This window comes from Bacillus rossius, chromosome 14 (genome assembly GCF_032445375.1).
Source record: "Bacillus rossius redtenbacheri isolate Brsri chromosome 14, Brsri_v3, whole genome shotgun sequence".
Taxonomy (NCBI): Eukaryota; Metazoa; Arthropoda; class Insecta; order Phasmatodea; family Bacillidae; genus Bacillus; species Bacillus rossius.
In genome coordinates, this window is record NC_086341.1 from 1,540,182 (window position 1) to 1,564,812 (window position 24,631).

A 24,631-nucleotide genomic window follows, 5' to 3' on the forward strand; every position below is an offset into this window, starting at 1 on the left:
GAGGGGAGGACACTGGATCTGGGAGGAGGGAAGGACTTACGAAGGAGGCTCCAGAGGGGGGAGGAGTGAGGGTAGTTGGGGGGTGGGAACTCCTTGCCACCGGGCGGAAGCCCAATTGCAGGTGTAAAAAATTATTATTATTATTAACGTGGCCAGTTTTCGCTGGTCCTGGGGAGTGACTGTGCAGCGTCGTTGTTCTGCAGATGTCCGGCGGAGTGGCTGGCCTGGACCTCTCACCGCTGGGGCGGCAGTCGGCTTTCATCGCGCAGGTGGAGCTCCGGGAGACGCCTGCCCGCGTCCAGGAAGCTGCTGACGCCCTCCGCAGACTGCTCAAGGGTCAGCTCCACAGCTCATTGTCCGTGACTAGCTGAGCCCGCGACCAAGTTCGTGCACAGAGAGAAGGGTTTGTTTTGAATCAAACAAATATTTGTTTATGAATGGTGGAACAATTTTAAGGGAAGCTTGCAGTTCGCAGGGATGAAGGCCACACCCGAACAGTTGCGAAGTTTTCCGAAGTTTTCCGATCGCTCGTGAAAAAAAACAAACATATTTCTTGGTATTATATATTTTACGGTCATAGAGTATGTTAAATAAAGCTAATCTAATAAACGTTTCATTTTAGTTACGAACCTAATCTACCTTACCCTCCTAGAAAAGAAATAACTTTTTTTATTACACCTGACCTGATTAGGGAAATATGCAGATGGAACATTAGGTTAGTTTCTTTACGTGGGTTGGTAGCAAAAGCGGAAAGGAAATTTTCTTTGCACTTCACACAAAATATGGCAGCCGTTTGTTTACAAATGTATCAGTTGTACTTGTATTGGAGGTTAAACTTAAGATAAATGTCATCTCATATCAATTCGTTCGTATTATGAAGAGTCGTTTGTGGACTTTTAATATAAATAACCGGGGGGGGGGGAGGGGGGGGGAATAAAAAGTTTCACAACTGACGGCTAGTGTTACATTTTAATCCTTTACAAATCTCGGAACCTACTATTCCTGACAAAAATGAGGGAAGTACTTCGGAACTTTTCGGTTTGGAGTTGTGGCTTTTATCCTTATGAACTGTAGGCTATCCAAATATTAACTTTCTGTAACAAAAGATTTTGTTGCTGTAACTAATTTTGTTGAATAACCAAACTGATTATTTGCAACTAACAAAATGTACAGATTAGTTGACAAAATCATTTTGTTGGATCAACAAAATCTTTCATATTAAAAATATATATTTTCATCAACAAAATATATTTATTTCTCCATACACAAATATATATTTATAACAAACCTTTCCCTCAGTCTGCGGACAGCATGCTTCATACAGGTTAAATAGATAGAAAAAAGAGACACTTATTGTTTTTAATACTTAAACTAAAGTATATGTTACATTAGAACCTCCTTTTCAACTACTGCATCAAACCTAATGTAGTAAGAAATAAGTACCTACATGTCCATTATAACTTTGCGGTGTAACACTGTGGGATTCAACTATCAAGTTCTATTTATCATATCTTTGGAACAATTTTAGTTATTGCTTTTAAGTAAAAGCTCCATTAATCTAAGGTTACAAACTGCAAAATGATTTAACTAGGTATTAGTTAATGGCAACAGCAATTTTTTGAGATATTAAATTTAATGTAATATGCTCAGACTTTTATTTTTTTTTTAAATTTAGGTTTTGGCTTAGGTATATAAGTTGCTAACAGAAAAAAAGTATGTAATAGTGGGTAGTAATTAGGCAATAACATACAGAAAATGCACTAGATTGCAGTGTATCTTCTCGTTGACAGTGAGGTTATAGATGCGGTGAAACACGACACAGAGAGGGGTTTTTTCGGGGGGGGGGGGGGGGGGCGGTGGCCTGCAGTAGGGAACCGTCCAGCACATTCTTCTGGAGTGACTTCCCGGAACCAGTCAAACAGAAGCAGGATCGCCGTGCAGTTCCATTCAAGGACAGCACACTTGTCATTACTCGGTATTGCAATAGCATGCCCGCCGCTCAGAGCGGGCTGGTGGGGTATACTTCAGCACCGTTGTGGGGAATCGAGCCTAGCTCTCACACGGGTCACATCACAACCCAGAGACAAGAGTCGTAATCCGGGTCCAAGTGCCCATCCATGTTGCAACCATGTCCGCGATCCGTAATGTGCCTAATTAATCTTGCAAATTCCCGTCGATGTCATACTTCTGCCTATAGCTTTCTCTGTGCTATGTAGTTGTAGTTAGCTGATCTGAAGTTTTGTACAGATTTAATTTCAACAATAAGCATTCATAGATTCTGTTATGAAATTTGTAGTTATAATATAATGAGAATCTAATAAAAAATTAAGAATAAAGTTTAACTTTTTTGGCTTTGAAAACTTTGGTTGTATTGTGTAGGTGCTTACTTGTGAAACTAAACAGGTATAGTTTATGTCAGACGCAGTACAACAGTTATCTTAGGGACTGGGAAATTCACAAGTTAAATAATCTTTAGGATGGGTCCACCAATTCTCCACACGCTCAGGCAAATGTTATCTGTTTATTGGTTGCTAACATGGGAGACATATGCTGTGGGTTGCTTTCTCCACATAAAATGAAGTCCAATGGTAGAAGTCTTACAGTTCTGACAGCGAACTCCCGGTCTCTAGTCACTGTGTGACTCGGAGGTGAAGACAGTGTTCGTGTGTTGCCCACAGCCAGGAAGGACCTGTACTTCCGGGATGACAACGACTTCCTCCTGCGGTTCCTCAGGCCGACCAAGTTCTACCCTGAGAGCGCGCTGGAACTGGTGAGTGCACGCCACCGTCTCGACTTCGTTGGCCAATCTCCTCTGTGACGGCCAGAGATGTCCGCGGAGCTCTGCAGAGTCGTGCGTTCAGTGCAGTCCGGTCCCTCCATTCACGCTAACAGAGACCTGGACACTTGTCGGGTCAGTGGCCTTCAGGATATAGACTTGGTTGTTTTGTGCTTTCTTGAGCCATAATCTTTATTCCATTGGCCGATGTCCTCAAGAGAAGCCATTGTAGTCTTGAATAGCATGGTTCGATAGTCAGTCGGAGTTGGTTTGGTATCTGTATGTACTACTGTGACCCAGATATCACAAAAACATACAATAATTCGGACCTTGACTTGACGGTAATGAATCTGTGTAATTTTTGGGTTTCTACCCACGAAGCACGGGAGATTTGCCTTTCTCTCAAACTGAGCCACGCGTATCATCTGGAACTGGAAACAGTATATGATAAATTGAGCTTTAGTATGAACTTTAAAATGCTATGATCAAGAGACACACACAAGAAAATTTCTGAAATATATGTGGTGGCATGTTTTACTCTAAACAGATGTAAGTTTTTACTTTGAAACAATGGTCCGACAATGGCTGTCAGCCAACTGAGAATCAGCTAAAATAGTAAAACTGACTTAACGTGAAACTCAGTCAGTAATAGCCAAAAAGTCAAAACGTAATGAAACTAAGAAAATAAATCAGGTCCACTTTAGTCTAACATAAATACCATTGCAATGCTAAATAAATATACTTTTATCTAGTTTGTAAGCCAACATAAAATGATTCTTTAGTTCAATTTTAATGAGATATTAATTTATTGAACTTGTATCAAATGGCTTAGTGAGTCAAATCTTGCAATTTAATTAGTAGGGACTGAAAACATTGTAAGTTTCTTTGACAACTATTTGGAAAAAGACAAGAATCCAAAATTTTACACAAAAGTAGCACATTTACAATTGAACCAGGGATGGTTTGACTAACAATTGAGTACTTTTAGCCAATAATGTTCAATCTGCAGAAATCGGGATTTCTACAAGGCAATAGCAAACCACCAAACAGAATTGTCTGGAATGCCAAAGGGACAGTGCAGTCTAGCCGCCAGGTCATGGACGCATGAGATTTCCAGTCCCTAACAAATACCTGAAATAGGTACACCAAAGCTCAGGTTGGGACTCACAGCCATAATTCCATAGATATAGAGACCCTACTAGTTCATTGGCTGCCTTTTGTGTTGTATGCAATCTCCATCTTCCACTGATCCTCTTGGGATTAGTAACAAATATTTTAAACAGTTATTTCCAGGAAAACGATTGTCACAGAAATTGTGCTCTCGTTGGTACAATTGTAAAGCCGACCTCCGTAGCGTAGTCGGATGCACGCCGGCTTACAGTGCGAGGGGGTACTGGGTTCGAGTCCCAGGTAAGGCATGGGTGATGACGGTGTCGGCAGCATAGGATGACGGTGTAGGCAACAGTAGATGACTGTGTCTGCAACAGTGGATGACGGTGTCGGCGACAGTGGATGACTGTGTCGGTATCAGTAGATGACGGTGTCGGCAACAGTAGATGCCTGTGTCGGCCACAGTGTATGACGGTGTCAGCAACAGTAGATGACTGTGTCGGCATCAGTAGATGACTGTGTCGGCAACAGTAGATGACGGTGTCGGCAACAGTAGATGCCTGTGTCGGCAACAGTAGATGCCTGTGTCGGCAACAGTAGATGCCTGTGTCGGCAACAGTAGATGCCTGTGTCGGCAACAGTAGATGCCTGTGTCGGCAACAGTAGATGCCTGTGTCGGCAACAGTAGATGCCTGTGTCGGCAACAGTAGATGCCTGTGTCGGCAACAGTAGATGCCTGTGTCGGCAAAAGTAGATGCCTGTGTCGGCAACAGTAGATGCCTGTGTCGGCAGCATAGGATGACGGTGTCGGCAACAGTAGATGTCTGTGTCGGCAACAGGGAGTGACGGTGTCGGCGACATGGGTGACGGTGTCGGCAGATGGTGAACGTGGCCAAGCTGAAGAGGAAGCACGGCAAGGTGCTGTGTGACCTGGAGCCAAAGGAGGAGCTCCACCACCTGCGAGAGCACAAGGCCCTCAGCGTGATCCTGGAGAGGGACAAGAGCGGCAGGAAGATCTTCATCATGAAGGTCGAAGGTGAGCCAAACGCAAGTGAAGAGTTCGCATTATTATACCGTGTGAACTAGCGTACACTTAGGACCTTGATGATTGGCTGATGGACAGTTTGACCTGCTCTGAATGGCGAGAAACCAATAAGAAAGTACAAAATTCATCTAAACAAATCAGTGGAATTCGCACACAAAGCTTAAATGCAAAAAAAAAAAAAAAAAAAAAACTACACTGCTTTGATTGTGAATAAATTTTCAAGCCTGGTACTGTAACATAATTTAAAGTTTTGAAAGTCTCTTCAGTGCTCAAAACTGGCCACTTGCAGTTTAACAACCCAAAAGTTTTTCATTAGGTAGCCTTGTCAGATACGTTATTAACAGTAAAATCACACCCAAGAGTGGGACCTAGACTGATCATCTAATCTAGTTAGCCTGATTGTCAAATGAAGCTTGCAAAATCATATATGGAATCTCTATCAGTGACTGGAATACCATGTTATTTCAGTGATTTTTAGGTTAAGATCCACAGTCCTTTGTCACTTTTGACATGAGCCCATGTCACCTTGTCGTAGGGACTGGAGAAGTTTGAGCGTTACATGATGTCTGTGATAGATCCCACAGACCTCTCCATACCCACTCGGGTAAACGCCACCCCTGTTCGTTGGCCGCTAACGTGTGAGATGCACCTGATCAGTTGGGGCTCGGAGTGCTCCCGACGAACCGAGCGCCGGTGGCGGTGTGCGAGAGTGCCTGCGGTGTGCGCAGAGAGCTGGGACCCGGCCATGGTGTCGGCGGAGCAGGTGTTCAGGGTGCTGTACATGGCGCACGTCGCCGGCGCGATGGAGCCCGAGACGCAGGTGAAGGGCATCGTGCACGTGCTGGACCTGAAGGGAGTTCAGGCGAGGCAGCTGTGGGCCCTCACCGGCCTGCACACCCGCGGGCTGCTCCACTTCCTGCAGGTGGGTGGGCCTTCATCGCGGGACCACGCGTGGCCGAGAGAGGGCGCAACCGAGCCATTCAGTTCATTCGTTTATTCATTGCCTTATTTTAAGGGCTCCGCCCATTGGCGTAGCTGTGTTCATAAAGTTGGGGGGGGGGGGGGGGGGGGGGGACAAATAATGATTTTGATGTCATGTAAACCCATTCCCCTCTTACTAAGACGGGGGGTCCGGGGGTCCTCCACCAGAAAATTTTGATTTTAAAATTGCAAAATAGCGCTTTTTAAGCAGTTTTTGAATCTAACCATTGTATACATCGATGTTAAAATTATTATTGTTTCCTTAAGATAAAATTTGATGAGTGAAGAAATTACAAATAAAGTTGGGCAGAATAATATTATAAAATAAAAATTCACGGTCTAGAAAGTTGGGGGGGACAGTCCCCTCCACCCAAAAAGTTCAGGGGGACACGTCCCCCCTGTCCCCCCGGTTCCTACGCCCCTGGTCACACAGACGGTGCGCAGAGCTTCAGGGAAAAACAACGCGATTTCAAAACTACTCAAGATATCCGAGTGGGGATCTGCTTACGAAAAGCATTTAAGAGTTCGCTGAGGCCCGAAAAAGTACTTTTAATTTTGGATTTAAGTTTTTAAAACGGTATTTCTGGAAGAGTTAAAATGGCTAAAACGCATGTTTTCAGAGTAATTTTTTGGGGCGTAAAACAACCAGTGCAGATTCTTGAAAGCGCTTAAGGGACTTGCATTACACCCATTATCTTCATTTATCGGCCATATAATGTTGCGGTTCACCGCTAAAATTTTTAAGTTATCCTATGATCAACGAGAAGACTGCACGCCAGTTCAGAGCCTTGCGCTTAGAGGCGGTACCGCGCTAGAAATACCATCGAGCGTCGCGCTTATCATCCCGCCTCACTAGCACACATACAACCCTGACGAGGCGGGCCCCTTAAGTGACGAAGTTAAGGCGTGCAGCCTTGTCTTACACTTAACCACATACATCTTTACTAACTAGGTACACATACCAAAAATTGTCTTCAAATTCATTTAAATAAAAATGAATTAACATATAAATACAAATATGAAAATAATAAAAAATTAGCAAATACGAAACACATGAGCTACCTGAAGTATAACTATTATAGGCATACTATAAAAACTATCTAAAGCATACACACATAGCACATAGGTATATAAACTTTTTTTTTCTATAATGCGTGGTCTCGCAGATGTATGGCACAGAATTTCGTCAGTTCTGTCCAGACTGTCAGTTCAGGCTTAACGGTCCGAACTGGGAGCTGGACTGATAGTTTGTGTGTGTGTGGCGGGGGGAGGGGGTGGGGCATACTTAAAATTTCCTAACCTGTCATGAGCTAAGTCTGAGATTCTAGACTATTTGGATTTCCATCTTGTGATGCGAGGCAAGTAGGAGTGCCATTCTGTTTTTACAGATGTCGATAATATAGAAACCAGGTTACCTACCAAAATAAGTTTTATACTGGCGTAAGCTGGATGTGTGAAGCAAGAAGCAACTTTAAGTGTTCATTCATTTATGTCTTGCTGTTTTATACTTGAGTTTTTTTTTTGTTTTTTTCCAGAAAGCTTTTCCCCTGAGACTGAAGGAAATACACATCATAAACCATCCTCCATCGTTCAACACCCTTTTACCTCTCTGCAAACCATTCGTCAGCGCCAAGCTATATAAGAGGGTAAGTTTAGCTCAAGTATATTTTACTTTGCTTTAGAGTCTCAGAAGTAATGGATCTTTAAGAACTATAAAATGCTACTTCTTCCATGCTCTCAGAGCACTGACATGTTTTGACGTGACGTCTAATAAATCGATGAACGCCGGCTGCACGCACGAAAAAGTGTCCCACTACGGATGTCCCACTACGGATGTGTTCTGTTTGCTCATTGTACGAATGCAGTGGCGGATACAGAAAAATCTCAAGGGGGGGGGGGGGGGCGCAGGTCTACCTCTTCCACACACTCCCTTGTTACGTCACCGTGGTTGCTTGGATGCAGTCTGAGATCTTTTTCCAAGCTCTATCCGTTTCATTTACGTCTCGCCCAAATATTTGCTGTTGTTGGTGCATAATTGTGTGCTATATGTAGTTAAAATGGCCAATTGTGCAGTATAAAAATGTCAAAATCACTACAGAAAAACTAAAGATTCTAGTCACATGCAAAGCTTAACAAAACTTTATTCAAACTGTTTCCAAGACATGAAGTCGTTAAAGGTAAGTGTATGAATGTGTATTGTGTAACATCGGCGGCCGGGTGCGCGCCCTCCCCTTGCCAAGAACCATGCTTGGTGCTGGGCTGCCCTGGTCAAGGGGGGGGGGGGGGGGGGGGGCGCAACCTGCGCCCCCCCTATGAATCCGCCACTGTACGCATGCGTGGCATCTCTCTTCCACTCGATTGGAACAACCATCGATTTTACTTTTCAATCATATTTTCGTCGTTTGAATTATTAATATTATGTAATTTAACGATCGTCCACCGATTTTCAGCACAATCGGTACGGTTATTTAAAAGTAATGTTGAAAATTCAAATACGTTTTGAAGCAACAATGGTGTTTTACAGTTACACATAATAATTCAAATTACATCCGGGATCTTTTGCACAATGTTTTAAAAAATATTATAACACATTATAAATAAGTTTGGTGTATTTGGGATGCGTATTTGTTATAAAATCATGTTAATATTATACCCCTACCGTGAACAAAGTTTTTATAAATATATATATAACATTTGAAACTACATTATCTTAGTATGGCATCGTGGGCGTGTGGTTAGCGTACCTAACTCTTATACTGAAGGTTGTCGGTTTGAAACCCGGCAACTGCGAAAATTTTTTTGTACTTGTAAAAATAAATATGTTGCACGTAACATTTCAAAAGTAATAAATATATTTGAATAATGAATGCAAATAAAAGTAAATTTATTAATTAAATTGTACATTTAATTTCACTCCTTTGTATCCATACAAAATAGTGATAATTCAATAAAAATGATTCAATTTTATTCATAAAAGTATGCAGAGGTAGATTTTATCATAGATTGAAAAATTAAAAAAAAATTCTTCCTCAAAGAATGTAATATTTTTAATGCCTAAATGGTTTGGTTGCAAAAACCTATTACGGCTCAGTCTCATGCCGAATATGATATTTCCTTTTCTTCTGGATCAATCATTTCATCAATGTTTTGTTATGACGTTGTCACGTTAAACTATCGTCCGTAAACCGACTTTACAGACAACCAATTTTTTTTTTGGTCTTAAAATTGTTCAGCGTGTATGCATGGACCATTTACTAGTAAACCTGAGAAGTTATTAATTGAAATCTCGTAGCTAAGCTCAATCCAACCATTTTTGTATGCTTTAATTTAGAAATATTTTTCAGAGTTGTAACAACCACAAAACCTGTTTCTGACTGTCCAATGATTCTTATTTAACACAAGTAATAAACAAAAATTGCATTTACAAAAAAAAAGTGGTATCTCTTTTTATAACAAAACCTACTTAGAACAAGACCAAAAATAAACCATTTTAAGGTATATTTTCCAGAGATGTATTTTAAAATATATAATGAAATGTTTAAATGAAATGAGCACTAGAGATAATGCAAAATATGAGATAATTTGCTTTCCAAAATGTCATTAATGTGTTTTGGAGTTAGTAGAACAAGTTTGGCTTTGCATTATGCTTAGATTAGATAAAGATATGATGGTGTTTCTATAAATATATTTAAAAAAAACAAAAAAAAACAAGTGTTTCAGTACTTGCCAGAGGACTGAAACATCTAACCTCGGTAATAAGAAAATTCATGTGTTCTAGTACTGCAAATAAACTTAAAATTCGAAACTCGGACATGAAAATGAATGCAGACTTTCTTTTAAAAAAATAATACCAAGCGTGATAAATAACAAAAATTGTGTTTTAGACTGCATTTCTTGACGCGAATCACATGTAGCTGCAGGGGCGCAACAACAGGGGGGGGCGAGGGTATTTTGAACCCCCCCCCCCCCCTCTGAAACCTTGAAGTGGGGGCAAACGGGGTCAAAGAAAGTGCTGTGTAATCAATTTTTAGATAATAAAACTGCTGAAATAGTACCATTTTCCCGGGGGAGGACCTTTGGCCCCCCCGCTTCAATAGGGGGGGATTGATGATTCTTTATAAAAAGGTATATTGCCCCCCTTTTGGAAATTTAGTTGTTGCGCCCCTGTGTAGCTTCCATTATATTTGCAGACAGAAAGGTTAAACTTTATAATAAACTGGCTCCGAAAAACGATAAAAACTTAGAAAAATAGTGAACCCCGGCTTTGGACCTGATTTTCGAAAATTAGTTTCATTAATATACTGCCCATTTTGTTGAAATTCACTGAACAGTTAATAGGTACTTCAAAGTTTCCCTTTACTTTGTGAACTTTGGTTCACGTCGTCCGCCGTGGTTACACAATTCCGCTCCTTGCAATTCCTGCCAAATGCTGCGTACTGAAAGATGAACACGAGGTTTAACCTGGTTTGACGCGAATGCGTGGCGGACGGGCGTCAGCGGTGGGCCTGTGTCGCAGATATTCCTCCACGGGGACGACCTGGCGAGCCTGCACAGACTCGTGGACCCCTCGCGGCTGCCCGAGGACTACGGGGGCGGCCTGGCCGGGGTGGAGCACACGGGCGGCCACTGGCACGCGGTGCTGCTGGAGGTGGAGGAGGCCATTAGAGGTGCGTCCTGTAGAGTCCTGCAGCTCTGAGAGGAGAGGGTCATTCCAGTAGTCCTGTAGAATCCTTTATATCCACACTGGAGGTGCGTCGCTGCAGCTCTGAGAGGAGTTCTGTGAACCACACTACTGGTAGAGTTGTTATCCTCTCGTAGACGAGGAATCAACACCCACACCATTATTCTGTTTTTGGAATGCAGTATGAGCTCATTTCTCACAGATCTTTGATTGGACCCTCCAGCAAATCACAAACACTTAACTTACCAATTGAACGATTTAATCACGTGAAGCCCAATTGAAGACAGTAGGTTTTTTTTTTTCACGCAAATGAATAATAAAAAAAAGACTAGTTTTTGCTGGGTATTTTTTTACATGTACAAAGTTTCTCCTCGCATGTTCATGACTGCTGAGAAGTAAGAGACGAAAAATTGTTAGAATCACCATGGTGTAGGGGGAGGGAACTGGAATTGGATCACTTTTGAATTCACATCACGAGGATCCAGTCAGGACATGTCCTTCCCCCTCCCTTGCTCCCTGCCTCAACCCGCAAAGACATGTAATGCTTCTATAGTCTGTATAAATTTTCTCTGGAGGTGGCATGTGTATTCATTAGGCTCTCCCGACGTTAACACCGTTTGGCAAGTAACAGAGGGAGATCTCATGCACACTATGTATTTTTCTGAATTCAGTACGGCGAGTGGTGAGTGGGTCAAATGTCATTAAAAGAACCAGAAAATGTGTGCATTAAAATAAAAGGTGTGATGGATGTGAGTACCTAATTATCACTAGTGCTAATAGCCAGTAGCTACTTTAGGAATATATTGCAACTGTTTCGGGCTCTGAAAGCCACCACCGAAATGTAATACGGCCAGTAATGTAGCGCTCTAGCAGAGCAGCTGACATAAATGCAAATGTTCAAACAGTCATGAGAAATACATAGCTAGCATTCCTAGCGATGAGCAACTGAATAAAGTTGTGGACATGCCATCATATAACATGGACAATGGCTGCAAAAGATCCTTGGATAGTCGGGCTACTATGTTTTAAAGGATATGGAAGATGAGCTGGGAACCCCAATGGCATATTGATCTTTGTACTGTTCTTATATGATGCATACATTTGGGCATACCACAATTTGCAGGCATAGCACATCATTATTTTTAGCATCATATCCTCTTGTATTCAGTACCAGAGGCCTAAAATACTTTGAAAAATATAGCACAGTTTTTTGCAGTTTTTGAAAACCCCATTTCATTCCTTACTTTTCAACTGTGAACGTGGCTGAATGGCTAGCACTCTTGCTTTTACATCTCAAGATCGGTGACTGCGATAATGGTTCGAAAACAACACACCACAATAGGATTTTACAAAGGTATTAAAAAATCACTAACGTGCAGTGATATATTTGGAAAATATTTGGCGGCCAGGATGCCATACTTTGTCGTTGCCGACAACAGTAGACGACACTAGCAGCACCTAGCAGCACACTTTGTAACTGTGTTGGGAAAGGAAGCGGCAGCAAAGGCGTGGTGGGCCAGGAAGAACAACGGTAGATAAGGGGTGAGGATGGGGAGAGACTTCTGAGAAACACCCATAAAGGGGTTATGAATGAAAGATAAAGAATAGGCTGGGAGGAGAGGTGGATATGGGTGGGAAGGGAAGTAAGAAGAGAGAACACATATGCAGCCTCCTCTAGAGACATCTGCCGTAACCAATGGAGGGGTTAGATTTCTAAAGCATTTTGGGGCTGACAGATCATTTGAAGTGGGAGGACTAGGAAGCAGGTGGTAAGGAGTGGGAGGGGTAGGAAGAGGCGTGGCTCGAATGGATCCTCTTGATGTGGATTTAAAAGTGATCCAGTTCCCTTACTACTGTGGCATGAGTTTCAGGAGTGCCGCTTCCTGGGGTCACAGACCTAGAGACCTAACCTCGAGCGATCAGTATTCATTGCCATCACCATCATGTAGGTACATGTGTATGCTGCTTGTTACAGAATGGTGCACCTTCGGCTTCGTGGAGGACAGGCGGCGGTGACGTGTCCCGTGGAAGGGCCTGCTACGACCCTCCAGGCCCCAGCCCCTCTCGTTGCCCAGAGGAACACAGCGCCGCTCCACCGCACAGCCCGGGTCTCCACAGTTCTCTCTTTAATCAAGACGGCTTCACAAGTCATTTGGCAGCTCGCTGGAGCAAGGCATCTCAAATAGGTTCCCCTTGGTTCTGCCCTTTTCTTCTTCGCCGTGTGTTCGTTGGTTTAAGAGTCTTCCAAGGCACGTCTGATGAACTCTGTGCCAGTAATAACATAGGCAGTGGCATGGATTTTTTTTGCGAAAAAGATTTAGACTTATCGGCGTATCACTGCAGCGTCTTCCATGTTTACATGGTTGGTTGATTTTCATTCAGGTTAATGTCAGACAATGTTTTCTTCAAAAAATCACATTAATACTTCCATTTCATCTCTGTGAAAGTATAATTTGTTGGGTTTTCTGCTAGTTCCTATAAACCTGGAAACAAATAAATAATAGCACTCAAAAATGTATAAGTTAACAATTATAAGAAAACTTTTTATTGATTTATATATTTTTTATTTGTCCTTTGCAATTTTCATAGGGTAATATTTATTTGCCATCACTAGAATGAGAAAAATAATGGAATACTGAACTTGGTAAAAGTGATCAGACATAGTGAGCCAGATGAAAAAAAAAAAAAAAAATCAAGAAATATTCAATCAATCATCAACACAAATTAAAATTGTAAGCTTTGTCCTAGGTTTTGGTAACAATTAGTTAAGATTTATATGAAAGACATTATTTTTATAAGGATAGGGTTAAAAATGAGTATGCACAAATAGAAGAAAAATTAAAGTCATCACACATTCAATGACAAAATAGATTTATTACCAACAAAAACATATATTTATTGGAATTACCCAATATGTCTTACAGTAATATCCAGGGGGAAAAAAATGGCTTAGAAGTGAAACTTCACATTTCAATAACCCACTAAAATGCTAAAACAAATTCTTCAATATTTCATTTGAACAATAAAACTTAACAATAAAGTACACAAACACAATAATATACAATAAATAATTAAATTTTAAAAAATGCATAAACACTGTTGAAAAATGCCTATACATATTTTCATCATTATTACTGGATTCAGTAGAAATTCAAATTTGTCTTTGCCATTTCCAGCGCAAAGAAAAATGCAACAGTGTAGCTTCGCATCACTAATGCTGGCTTGAAAGTGAGGAGTGGGGCACTCAATATCTACCCTCCCTCACTTTGCCATGGAGCACTCCACTCCGGGAAGTCTAACTTTTCACTACGCTCTGACAGGTCTTCGTTTCCACTTACTCTTTAGGCTGTAAGTTAAAGTTAAAAATATATTGTAAGAACATAATTTATGGCAAAAATTACTTCTGCATTACAATTTTTAATTAAGATTTTTTGGCACAAATCATATACATCAAGGAACTTACACACAATTTTTCACAACAAAGTTTCTTTTCATATCATTACACATATAAACATATACAAATGTCTACTGACATGAAAACATTTATAGACACACACACATGCAAAGCACAATATTATTTACAAAAACTGTCAAGTAAAATCACCTGCAGTGAAGCTGGTGCTATAAAATTGTTCCCGAGCATCATCGATCACGTCTGCTCTCGTATTCTCTGTGATGCACTTCAACGTTTAAAACCTCGCAGGTCACTTCCATTCATGACATAAAATGAATAAAACTCCATCTTTTACAACTGAAACACAGATATAATACTGACAATACCTTGTTAACATTTTGTAGTTGTTCAGTATCAATAGCAGAAATGTCCCACTCTTCGCAGTTAGTTTGGCAATGCGTGATTCTCGAGTTACGCTGCGGTGCGAATGACAGAGGGTGGAGGATACACCAGGGCTGTGGTTACTCAGCGATCATCCTCCAGCCTCTACTCAAAGTCTGACCGGCCCCAGGGAGGACGCGGCCAGTGACAGGACATCAGGCACGACGATGCTGATGATGTCGTCAGTTACTTCTTCTTAGTCACCGCATCACCGCCTGGTGATGCACGAAGTTCCGTGTGCGAACGCACCATTTAAAAGCTGCTCAAGTTTCCTGCACGGTGTCAGTTTATTGTAAGTAACTTTCAAAAACACCCTTCATGTCGGTTTGCAAAAATTTGTTTTCTTTGCATTAAAAGTCTTCACACGAGTAAAAACAGCTGAACGATGTATTCCCTTGGTGGTTCATGCGGAAATGCAGCCAGAACTGCGTGGCATCTGCTATGCCACAACGTGAGAGTCCGCCAGCCCTCCTCGCGGAACTGACGGCCCCCACTAGTATCAGTTGCTCTTGTAGAAGCGCAGCCGGCGGCAGAAGCGGCGGTGCGAGACCAGCAGGCCCAGCAGGATCAGCGCCACGCCCGCGATGTACACCGAGATCACCGTCGACTCCTGCGGCATGTAGCACTTGGCCACCGCGTGGTTGTCCGGCGCCACCACCGCCTGCAACGCAGCACACGAACACAGTGGCGTCAGTGCGAGGCAGGGAGTCGCCCACAGGGGGTCCCACGGCCTCCGTCACTCGCGCGCGGGGCAGCCATAGGATTAGAGAGCTGCGAAACCTGGGATTTTGCCCTCTGATATTGGATGGATGTAAACCGGAATGTAAGAGACCTACCAGTTATGCTATACATACAGATCACGTTAGAGTTATAGACACAGTATCACTTACAGACTAGAATTTGAAACTAAACAATTTCCTTGAGGGGAAACACAGTTCTTCTGGTTTTCTCTGTGACACAACAGTGTCAACAATGAGCTGAATGAACCCCAGCGTGGACCTACCAGCACGAAGCTGGGGTTGTTCTTGTTCCGCCAGCTGAAGGACGGGAGGGTCCACTCGTGAATGTCGCCGTCGTGCACCAGGTGACAGCCGTGGTGCGTGTGCCCGTCGAAGATCAGCCGCGGCTTCAGGGAGTCGTACACCTGCAGGCATCGCACGCTAGCGTAACATGGTTGCCTTCTGTCAATTATTCACATGAACAAATTTTTTTTTATACATTTACAATATTTATTTTGTAATCAATAATTGATCGTTTGCAATGAACACTGAGGTCCCACCACGACGACGCTTTGTCGAGAGGCGGAGAGCTTCATTTACCGTCTCGGAGGCCTCCCTGGAGAGACACTCCCAGCGCTCGCGGAACTTGTGGGTCCTCTCGTCCTCCGGAGCGCGGTCCGGCTCGCGGCACAGGGCGTCCGACTCGCGGTACATCGGGAAGTGCTGCACACGAGCACAACAGCGTCGTCTCAGCGCCGCCGACACGAGCAAGCACGTCTGCAGCCGGCGCCCGCTTGCTCCCCGCGCCAGCTGGGACACTGTCCTCCCAGCCACTTGTGCTTGATGTGTTTGAATCACGTACTGGACTTTTTGATGTAATTGTGTTTTTTATTACAATTTATAACTCTTTATATTTTTTATCCAACTTGGCAGCATGTAAAATTTTCTACAATCCAAGATGGTGAAACTAAAATTGGAGGGGGGGGGGGGGAGGGTAGGGTCAAATTTATCCAAGATTATCAGAGGTCAAAGTCAGCCAAGATGGAGGACTGAAATGGACACCACAAACCTGAAGCCTGTGCTGGAACATGGCCAAATTACACTACCTCCGACCATAGAAAATAATAAAATGGCCAAAAATGTGATTGTTTTGTAACCTCTTAAAATGTATATTTAAGCAGGTAATGAGAGCTTTCTATGTTGTTCAATTAGGACTTTAATAATAATCATACTTCTTAGGTGGACTATTTTACCTTTCGAACACTTCTATGTTACTGGACCTTGGTCACTGGTTCTTCAGCTTTGTAACCACTGAGTTGTTTTTCCAAGTTACTTACTGTGTTGAGTTGCTTCGTGTTCAAGCCTTTTATTACGAGAGGACACTTCACTGCTACTAGGGAAAGATTTATGGCATTATTCAATGATCAATTTTGTTTTTAAACAGATTACGGTGTTATTGTTTTTATTTTTAACATTGTCTTTAATAATTAACATAATTTATTATTCAACAAAAATGAAATGAAACTAAACTATTTCATAGTACTTATTCGTTATTCCCCCCAAATAGTCTCATTTTGACCTACTCAGTCATAATGCACTTATACAACAAAATCATTAGTAAATAACTATAAGCATGCCTACAACAGAACTATTCAGAAAAATATATCTGCGAATTTTTGTGTGTTTGAAAAATGAGCCAACATTTTTATGTAAAAACATGTTAGTGATAAAAGATATGCAAAATTACACAAATTAATATTAATATATTTTTTTTTTCAAAATGTTTTTTAATTCTTACATTTTGGTACAAAATTATAATCAAATAAATTACATCCAATAAATTTACCATAAGATAATTTTAAAAATTTGTAATTTGAGTTAAGTTATGTCAAATTTCAGACCATTTTCATATATTATAGTTACATTTCGGTGCTAAATTGGTGTTATATGGCATATTGACATGCTTTGTGATGTTATTCTGGTGTTATAACAATGCATCATAAAAATGTACATAAAAACTGCATTTTAAAATTTTCTATCCATTTTGGTGCCCAACATTTACTTCACTTTACCTGCTAACTGCAAAAAGTCAGGCATTAAGACAGTTATCTTGAACACTTCGTTAAGAAACAGGAAACTGTACTAACATTACTTGTAAAATGGCCATGAAATAAAAATAAAAGAAAAAAAATTACCTGAATGATTATTGGACGACTATAATGTTCCAATTCCATTCCTTTCTCGCAGGTGCCAATACCTTTTGCACACTTCAGTCGCCCTGCAACAAAGAACACGAGTGTGCTACAAAAAAAAACTTGTAGTCTTCAGTAAAGAACCAACTCTCACTGTGTGCTGTTATATTTCCACAGAAATATGTATATAAGTTATTTTTTCTAAGCTAATTAATTCCCTAATTACCGGCATTAAAATTAAGATCAGTTGTGTACTACATGAGCAGAACTTAACGCAGCAAAGGTGCCGGCACATTAGCTGTAGCAGTGCGGAACTCTTAAAGTTATTAAATTATAACTGATAATATCACTCACTGCTGAATAACACGAAGGAAAAAAAAAAGTATTCCCTTCTAACTATAATACAATCTCGGGCATATTCAGAAACTACCTACGCGAGACAGGATGGATTTCATGAGAATTAACAAGAAAATAGAGGAATAAAATTATTAAAAATACTACAGCTAAATATGCACTAATCACATTGACTGATTATTAGAAAAGCTTTAATAAATTGTAAAAAAAAAAAAAAAAAACTCCAATTACAATCACCTTTTACTTGGAAAATATTGTACGTAGTTAGCACTCGCCAAAAATTAAGTTCCACACGTAACAAGGATGCAGTGTGTTAACGTCCTCGATAATGGCTACTGCAATAAACAGGTTCGCTTCTGGGCCTATGTTTGTTGACATTCTCTGCTTCTCCCGCACGTCCAGCTCACGAGCTCGCAGTTTTGACAGATAATTTAAATACATCCCATAAATACTGTAAGTATACAATGTGGTTAAGCATGGAATAATGGTAGTGTCTTAACTCGGCCACATGCAAAGGCACATAAATAAATGCACTTTAAGAGGCCTGCCCAGTCATGGATGTATTTGTGTTGGAGAGGCGACGCGCGCTGGTGCTTCTAGCGCGGTTTCGCCGCAAAGCGCAAGGCCGTGCATAAGCACCCTGTTAAGTTCTGTATGATAACCATTACATTATGTGGCGGAGAAGGCCATTAGGTGGTTACCGAAAACTTCACGTCTAACATGTTACTATGAAAACACATGTTTTAGCCTTTTCCACTCCTAGAAATAGAGTTTAAAGATGAAATGCGGAATCGGAACTACATATCCTTGAGTGCTTATCGAGAACGGACGCACGTACTGGATATCTTCTGCAGCTGGATCTCCGCCGGCCGGCACAGGAAGCAGCCGTCGCCCTCCAGCGCCATGCTGTTGACCAGCACGAAGTGGTTGCCGCGGATGGTCTTCATGTGAACCGACGGCGCCTGCAGAGCTGACGAGAACCTCTCGTGAAGGTACGGGCTGATCCTGCAACACGTGGAGCAGCGTCTCCATCCACCGGGAGGTTCCTCTGCATCTGAGCCGACCTAAAGTGCCATTAACAAGCAGAGACCGCTTGAACATCTGCCTAGGAACCCAGAAAATGATAATAACCATCGTTGAAAGCCTAAAGAAAATTAACCTTGAAGATGCCACTTACTGGTTGGCAAAAAAGATGAGTGACTTGTGAGAATCTACACTGAAGAAAAGATAGGAAAAAATCACCTGGGATGTTGCATATCCGAAGTCGGTGCTGTCCACATTTACTCAGTTTACCGCGACTACTCCATTACATAAACCATGAAGCACGAGATTCATTTGAGTCCTTCCCGGGCGCGGTAGGGAAAGTTGCGGACATAGAATTTCCGTCAATGCACAAAGTCATTCAATAAAAATTGTAAAATAACCATGCATAATGTTAAGCATTCATAAAAGCAAATGGACTGCAACCTTTTTTATTTTTTTGGCAAGTAATTAACTTTATTCAAGCAAAACATAAACAACAAGGGAAGAAAAAAAAAACTGAATTTTTTCATGAGAGAATCTTAGGCTTTCAATGTTTTAAAGCTTTGCATTACAACCAAAGCTTCAAATAAAAAGAATAGCAAAATATCCTGGCAAAGTCAAATCAAATACTGAAAAGAGCCACGATAGATACACGTATTCGAAGCTTCGCACATGCTGAATGAAGTTTGGTCTGAATGTGTTTACCAAAGCTTGCAAGATGTTCCTGACTGTTCTCGTTGCTGTAACAGTAAGCTGCTTAGAGCTGTTCAGCTTCGCTACGGACCACAAGAAAGGTCCGGGAACGCACCCGTAATGGAAGCCCACGTCGTGGTTGCCGACCACAACGTACAGCTGCGTGTCCTCGGGGACGGAGAACAGACTGTGGAAGCGCTTCACGTAGTACGCAAACTCCTTCTCGCTGCACCACAGGCCTTCGTCGAACAGGTCGCCTGCAACATTCACGCACGTACGAGACTGAGTGAACTCACAGCTATCGGTCATCCCTGCACTCGCTCTGGTCCACCCCACTGGTCCACTGGTCCCTGTGCAGCTATCCTGGCTATCCTCGCTCTACCAACCATTCCAAGTTTCACAAGAAAAAAATAACTGTCCACGACTTCACTGAAGCTTTATTTTAAATTTTTCGCACATGATACTATTATTTATATTAAAGTAGATTGATTTCTAAATTATTAAATAAATAAAGAGTTTTATATTAAAAAAAACAGACAATAATAAACTTGGAACGACTCAATGAAAAATCCAATTTGTAAACTCACCCAAAACGAAAATTACTTCAGGATTATGTAGCGACATCACCGTCTGGAACGCTCTGTACATCTGCCATTCTCTGAAAATAAAAATCACAATACATAAAATTATGTTGCTGAGAGACAATAATAGTAATTGGTGGGGGGAAAAATCAGTAGAGTCCTCAAACTAAACCCCAATGTAATTAATTCTAAAATAAAATTGTGACAGTCATAGTTATTTAACAACTTTAATGCTTGTTCTTTGGTCTGGGGGCCATGATTTTTTCAAACTGGCATAAGTGATGTTATAAAATAAACAAAATTCACATAAATTTTCTTTCATTTAAGTCTCAAATCCTATAATTGTATTTTACAATCACATAATAATAATAATAATAATAATAAATTATTATTATTTATTATTGATGTTGTTGTTGTGTTTAAGTTTCAACTTTATTTAAATTTGATCAAGAAATTAAGTAAATTTTGTGCATTAATTTTGTAAAAGAAATTAAATAAATTTTGTGCATTTATTTTGTAATAGTTTGGTAAATACAGTACAAATTTCGTTATTGCGAAGTGACAAAATTATGGACCCTTTAGGATTTTATTATTGAGGTTACACTGTATTTTCATCACTGCTCCAATACCTGCCAGCCACATTATGACACACTGCTATTTTATCGTATTATCATCTAGACCAACAGAACTCTGAAACTTAAAGACACATGCTTGCGAACGATACCCGGTCAACGTGACATAAATCATAAAGCTGGTTGATGCCGACATGTATTAAAATTCTTGGAAAATACCCGCTACAACTTTCAGATAAATCATATCAATCTGCGAATTAGTTAATGACTTTCCTTTGCAAGAACCAGTTTACTTTTATAATTTCATTTTTGAATTATTTCCATACAAATCTAAAATAAATTAAAAAAAAAAAAAAAAAAAAGAACGATGTTCGCAGGCTTTCACGGCCATTGTCTGAAGTAGATTGGCTTCTGGGTTGTAGCTGCGTCCTCGGCGTAATAATTCACCGACGTTTCGGTCGACATTGCAGTCGCCATCATCAGGGAGCAGTTACTCACTGTCTGACTGGGTAACTGCTCCCTGATGATGGTGACTGCAATGTCGACCGAAACGTCGGTGAATTATTTGCCAAGGACACGGCTACAACCCAGAAGGCAGGCTACTTCAGAAATAAAAGAACCTAACTCTAACACAGCCCGTGAACATGGAAGTACAAGAAGGTTGGCTGCGGAAGCGAAGAGCTACCTCCTCAGCTTGTCGAACCAGTGGCCGTTGCGGGAGCCCAGCAGGTGAGTGTCCGCCAGAAGCATCACCCTGAGGGGCCCGCCGTCGGGACCCACGCGGATGCTGCGGTCCGCCGTCGCCGGGTCCAGCTGCGGCCACCCGCACTACGACAGAGCGCCTTTCCCGTCAAGTATCAACACAACTCCGGAGATACTGGTTAGGTCAGCATAGCTACATATAAGATTGACAATTCCTAAGCAAGCATTAAAAATATTTCATTTAATATAAACCATCCACAATGTTTACAAGCATTTTTAATGTGGCTAACTATAGCGAAATTGACCGTTGTCACGATTTAACTCAAGTTCCCCCATATCATAAGACACACACACAAACCCATGCAGGAAAGCGAAAAATGGCGTAAGCTGCGTTAATGCACAGGTGTTGTAATGTAAAGCATTAACAATGATTTCTCAGAAACCAGTAGGAATAAATAAACACTGTTTTCAAGGTAAATATAGGAATGTTTCTAGTGTTTAAAAAAAAAAAAAAAAAAGCATTTTTGGAATTTTTTTTTAGTACTTCATGGAAAATCCCCGAAGAAAAAATATTACAGCCAGTATATTTTTGGAAGGGGCAGGAGATACCGGAGGACAACGACTACAAGTAACCCCTAAGAGCAACATAGGACGGGGAAAACAGGCACTGCGAGTCGTAATGGGAGAATGGGGCTGGGGCTGGGGCTGATCGGATGGACATTAAAGGGAACAGGAAGGTAAGGTTCTACACGTTCTACACGTTGGTGAGGAAGATGATGGAGTTTGCAGCAGAGATATGGGATATACGTGTGATGACGAAAGTGAAAAAGCTGGAGAAGGTGCGGCATGGGGCACCGGGACACACAATTTAATGCTTCCTCACCTGCAGCAAAACCACGTAGTAAATAACTACCTCACAATAAAATACAAGCAAACACACAGCAAGCAAAAATTTTGTTATATAGTTTATTCTCATTTTTTCCAATTAAATTTTGTTCTTAAAACCGTTCGAGTCTTCGTTTTCTCACGAAGACATTATAAAGATTACTGTTCTATACGTATGGTTAGTAAGCATTTACTGCAAAATAATACTGAAAAATTATGAGATACAAACATTGTGAACTGTTTACTGATTCGCAATGTTTACTAATACTTAAACCATAGACTATTAACGTAAAAGACTTACATAATAATCATCTATAAAATTAATGTATCATGCTTTACCTATAATTATAGGATTTAAAACTGTTACAAAAAAAAATTTCAACTAATTCCGTTCAAAATTGTGTAGTTATCAAGTTATGTATTAAATATTAATAACTTAATTTTTTAACCAAAGTTAAAAAATAATGTAATGACACGATTCAAGCATTAAATAACCATATCTGCAGAAAATGTGGGAAAAAATGTACATTCTAAATGGCCATAAAACTCTTATAACAAATGTGTTTATGCTGATGTATCAGGCACTACTGTTAGATTGCGCAACATATTTGTCTCCCATTTTATGTCGACTTTCCTATATTACTATACTACAATATGTGCTGCTTTGCCGACCTCCGTAGCGTAGTCGGATGCATGCTGGCTAATGGTAGTAAGGTCTCTGAGTTCGAATCCCAGTGTAGGCATAAGAAAAAAATTTGTACTGGCTAGTTTTACTTGAGATTAATATGAGAATGAAGCAATAAACAATCGTGTCTGTAAGTTTGGCAAAATCCGTATATAATTAAGAAATAAATATACCATTGTATTGCTGCCACCTGCCGACCTCCGTAGCGTAGTCGGATGCACACCGGCTTACGGTGCGAGGGGTCTTGGGTTCGAGTCCCGGGTAAGGCATGGGTGTACCATATATATTCTGATATTTGATAAAGAGTTGACATTGAGATTCACACTGAATATAATGACCCTTTGGCCGTTGGTGACAGCTGTAGGCAACATTATATATATATATATATATATATATATATATATATATATATATATAAATTGCTGCCACCTGTACGATGTGATAACCTCTGCAAACATAAACCTGCGCAATGTGAGATTCTCTGTGAAATTACAAATTTATTAAAAATAAGCCCTTGAACAGAAATGAAATAAAAATATTTATTAGGAAATAATGAGTAATTGTTGTCCATGATTTGGAGTAGATTATAGTAATACTGGTTACAAGTTGTTTAGTTCGTGTTACCAAAGTATTTCGGAACATAATTATAACCAGCTGTGCTGTGATGGCTTCGCAGATAATGTAGGTTATGAAAATATAAATTTTAATGTCTTTGGCAGACTATGCGACTAAAATTAAAAATCCTACACCAGATATTTTAGCAAAGTAGAGTGTAAAGACGTCATCTGTATTCCAGCGCTCAGTAAATCAATGTTTATCCATCAATCAATCATAATAATCTCGTCTACTTGACGTACGGAATGTCATATAGAGGAGTGGGGCATTATGATCCCAGCATCGCTACAAGAGATGATCTTATACGTAAGTGTCACACACTGCATCCGTGAAAAAAAAATGTTAATTAAGTATTATTACATGAAAATTTGTAGGATCCTTGCTTCAGGCACAGTGAAGATGGATGAAATGAGGGCAACACTAAGTAGTTAAGTTTTCGGGGAGACCTGCTGTGGTGATTTTAAAATGAAAGAACTTCTCTGGTAAAAAAAAAAAACTTACAAAATTACAAAAAAAGTTAAGAGAAAAGTTAATTTTTGTTCATAAACCTGGAAAAGACGTTTTTAAATTGCCTCTCTTTTTATCAATTTTTATTCTGTGTAAGTTAATTTCATGTTGAGCGGCTTTTCCAAATAAAAATAATAAAATTCCGAATATTATCACTCCTTTATTTAGTACCGTCAAAAGAGCATTTCAAAATTCATAGGTACTGGTTTATAAGATATTTTTGTTTATGTTACATTGGGTATCCTTAACAATGGCTGTCGCCATATGTTTATGTTATGTTACAGCTGAGACAGACTTATATTGAACCAGAAATTGGCCTGATTCCCTATGCTTTCTACAGGGATATAAATATATTTCTTGCTGTTCTACCGTAGCAGAGATTCTACCACAAGAGATTGGCCTGATTGTTGTCGCCACCCTGTTGTTTACTCAATACTAGCTGCAACATAATCTTGTGGTTCTCCAGAGATCCTTGGAAATACAGCGTACTAAAGGCTGTTTTCAGAAAGACGGGGATGTATAAATCAAGGTGGAAAACAGATTCTGGCTGAAAACAGTCTTGGCCCCAGCTGTAATGTAATGAGATGTTGAAAAAAAAGAACAACATTGCGACGGCTGCATCACTACACAGGCTACTTAATGTAACTTATTAACTGTAATTTCTCAGAAACCAGA

General features: G+C 40.6%; 3 protein-coding genes across 13 annotated transcripts in view; 2 read left to right on the forward strand and 1 right to left on the reverse strand.

Annotated features, from left to right (window-relative positions):
- LOC134538959 (alpha-tocopherol transfer protein-like) overlaps nucleotides 1–13,144 on the forward strand; it is a 29,010-nt gene extending 15,866 nt beyond the window's left edge. For 4 of the 6 annotated variants that reach the window (XM_063380588.1, XM_063380590.1, XM_063380586.1 and 1 more), the window contains exons 2-8: nucleotides 204–336; nucleotides 2,679–2,770; nucleotides 4,766–4,922; nucleotides 5,660–5,853; nucleotides 7,448–7,558; nucleotides 10,429–10,579; nucleotides 12,569–13,144. In XM_063380588.1, coding sequence (XP_063236658.1) covers nucleotides 204–336; nucleotides 2,679–2,770; nucleotides 4,766–4,922; nucleotides 5,660–5,853; nucleotides 7,448–7,558; nucleotides 10,429–10,579; nucleotides 12,569–12,609 — 879 coding nt within the window. In that variant the 3' untranslated portion in view covers nucleotides 12,610–13,144. Of the gene's footprint in view, nucleotides 1–203; nucleotides 337–813; nucleotides 866–947; nucleotides 1,071–2,678; nucleotides 2,771–4,765; nucleotides 4,923–5,659; nucleotides 5,854–7,447; nucleotides 7,559–10,428; nucleotides 10,580–12,568 lie in introns of those variants that run through there. The other 2 variants (XM_063380591.1, XM_063380592.1) reach the window with 2 other exon arrangements.
- Nucleotides 13,145–13,444: 300 nt separating this feature from the next.
- On the reverse strand, nucleotides 13,445–22,430 carry LOC134538958 (metallophosphoesterase 1). 2 transcript variants are annotated; one of them, XM_063380584.1, is made up of 9 exons: nucleotides 22,148–22,430; nucleotides 21,248–21,390; nucleotides 19,997–20,067; nucleotides 19,525–19,666; nucleotides 18,532–18,698; nucleotides 17,343–17,425; nucleotides 15,748–15,870; nucleotides 15,432–15,572; nucleotides 13,445–15,089 (listed from the first exon to the last, which is right to left on the reverse strand). In XM_063380584.1, exons 1-9 carry the CDS (start codon nucleotides 22,238–22,240, stop codon nucleotides 14,928–14,930), a joined length of 1,125 nt encoding a protein of 374 aa, XP_063236654.1. In that variant the 5' UTR covers nucleotides 22,241–22,430; the 3' UTR covers nucleotides 13,445–14,927. The 2 variants fall into 2 exon arrangements, with proteins under 2 accessions (XP_063236654.1, XP_063236655.1); XM_063380585.1 differs by lacking the exon at nucleotides 15,748–15,870 and having other exon boundaries at nucleotides 13,449–15,089; nucleotides 22,148–22,405.
- A 1,019-nt stretch (nucleotides 22,431–23,449) lies between these two features.
- LOC134538960 (PAN2-PAN3 deadenylation complex catalytic subunit PAN2) overlaps nucleotides 23,450–24,631 on the forward strand; it is a 51,704-nt gene continuing 50,522 nt past the window's right edge. For all 5 annotated transcript variants that reach the window (XR_010076237.1, XR_010076235.1, XR_010076236.1 and 2 more), the window contains exon 1: nucleotides 23,450–23,755. Coding sequence is in view for 2 of the 5 variants with exons in the window: in XM_063380593.1 (XP_063236663.1) it covers nucleotides 23,695–23,755 (61 nt within the window). In the remaining 3 variants the exon portion in view is untranslated. The remainder of the gene's footprint in view (nucleotides 23,756–24,631) is intronic.

Coding starts and splice junctions, on each gene's coding strand:
- LOC134538958 (XM_063380584.1), bottom strand. CDS start 22,240: ATGAGAATAAACTATATAACAAAATTTTTGCTTGCTGTGTGTTTGCTT. Junction 20,068..21,247: donor TGGTTCGACAAGCTGAGGAG/GTAGCTCTTCGC, acceptor TTTTATTTTCAG/AGAATGGCAGATGTACAGAG. Junction 15,871..17,342: donor GTCGTCCAATAATCATTCAG/GTAATTTTTTTT, acceptor GCTCGTGTGCAG/CACTTCCCGATGTACCGCGA.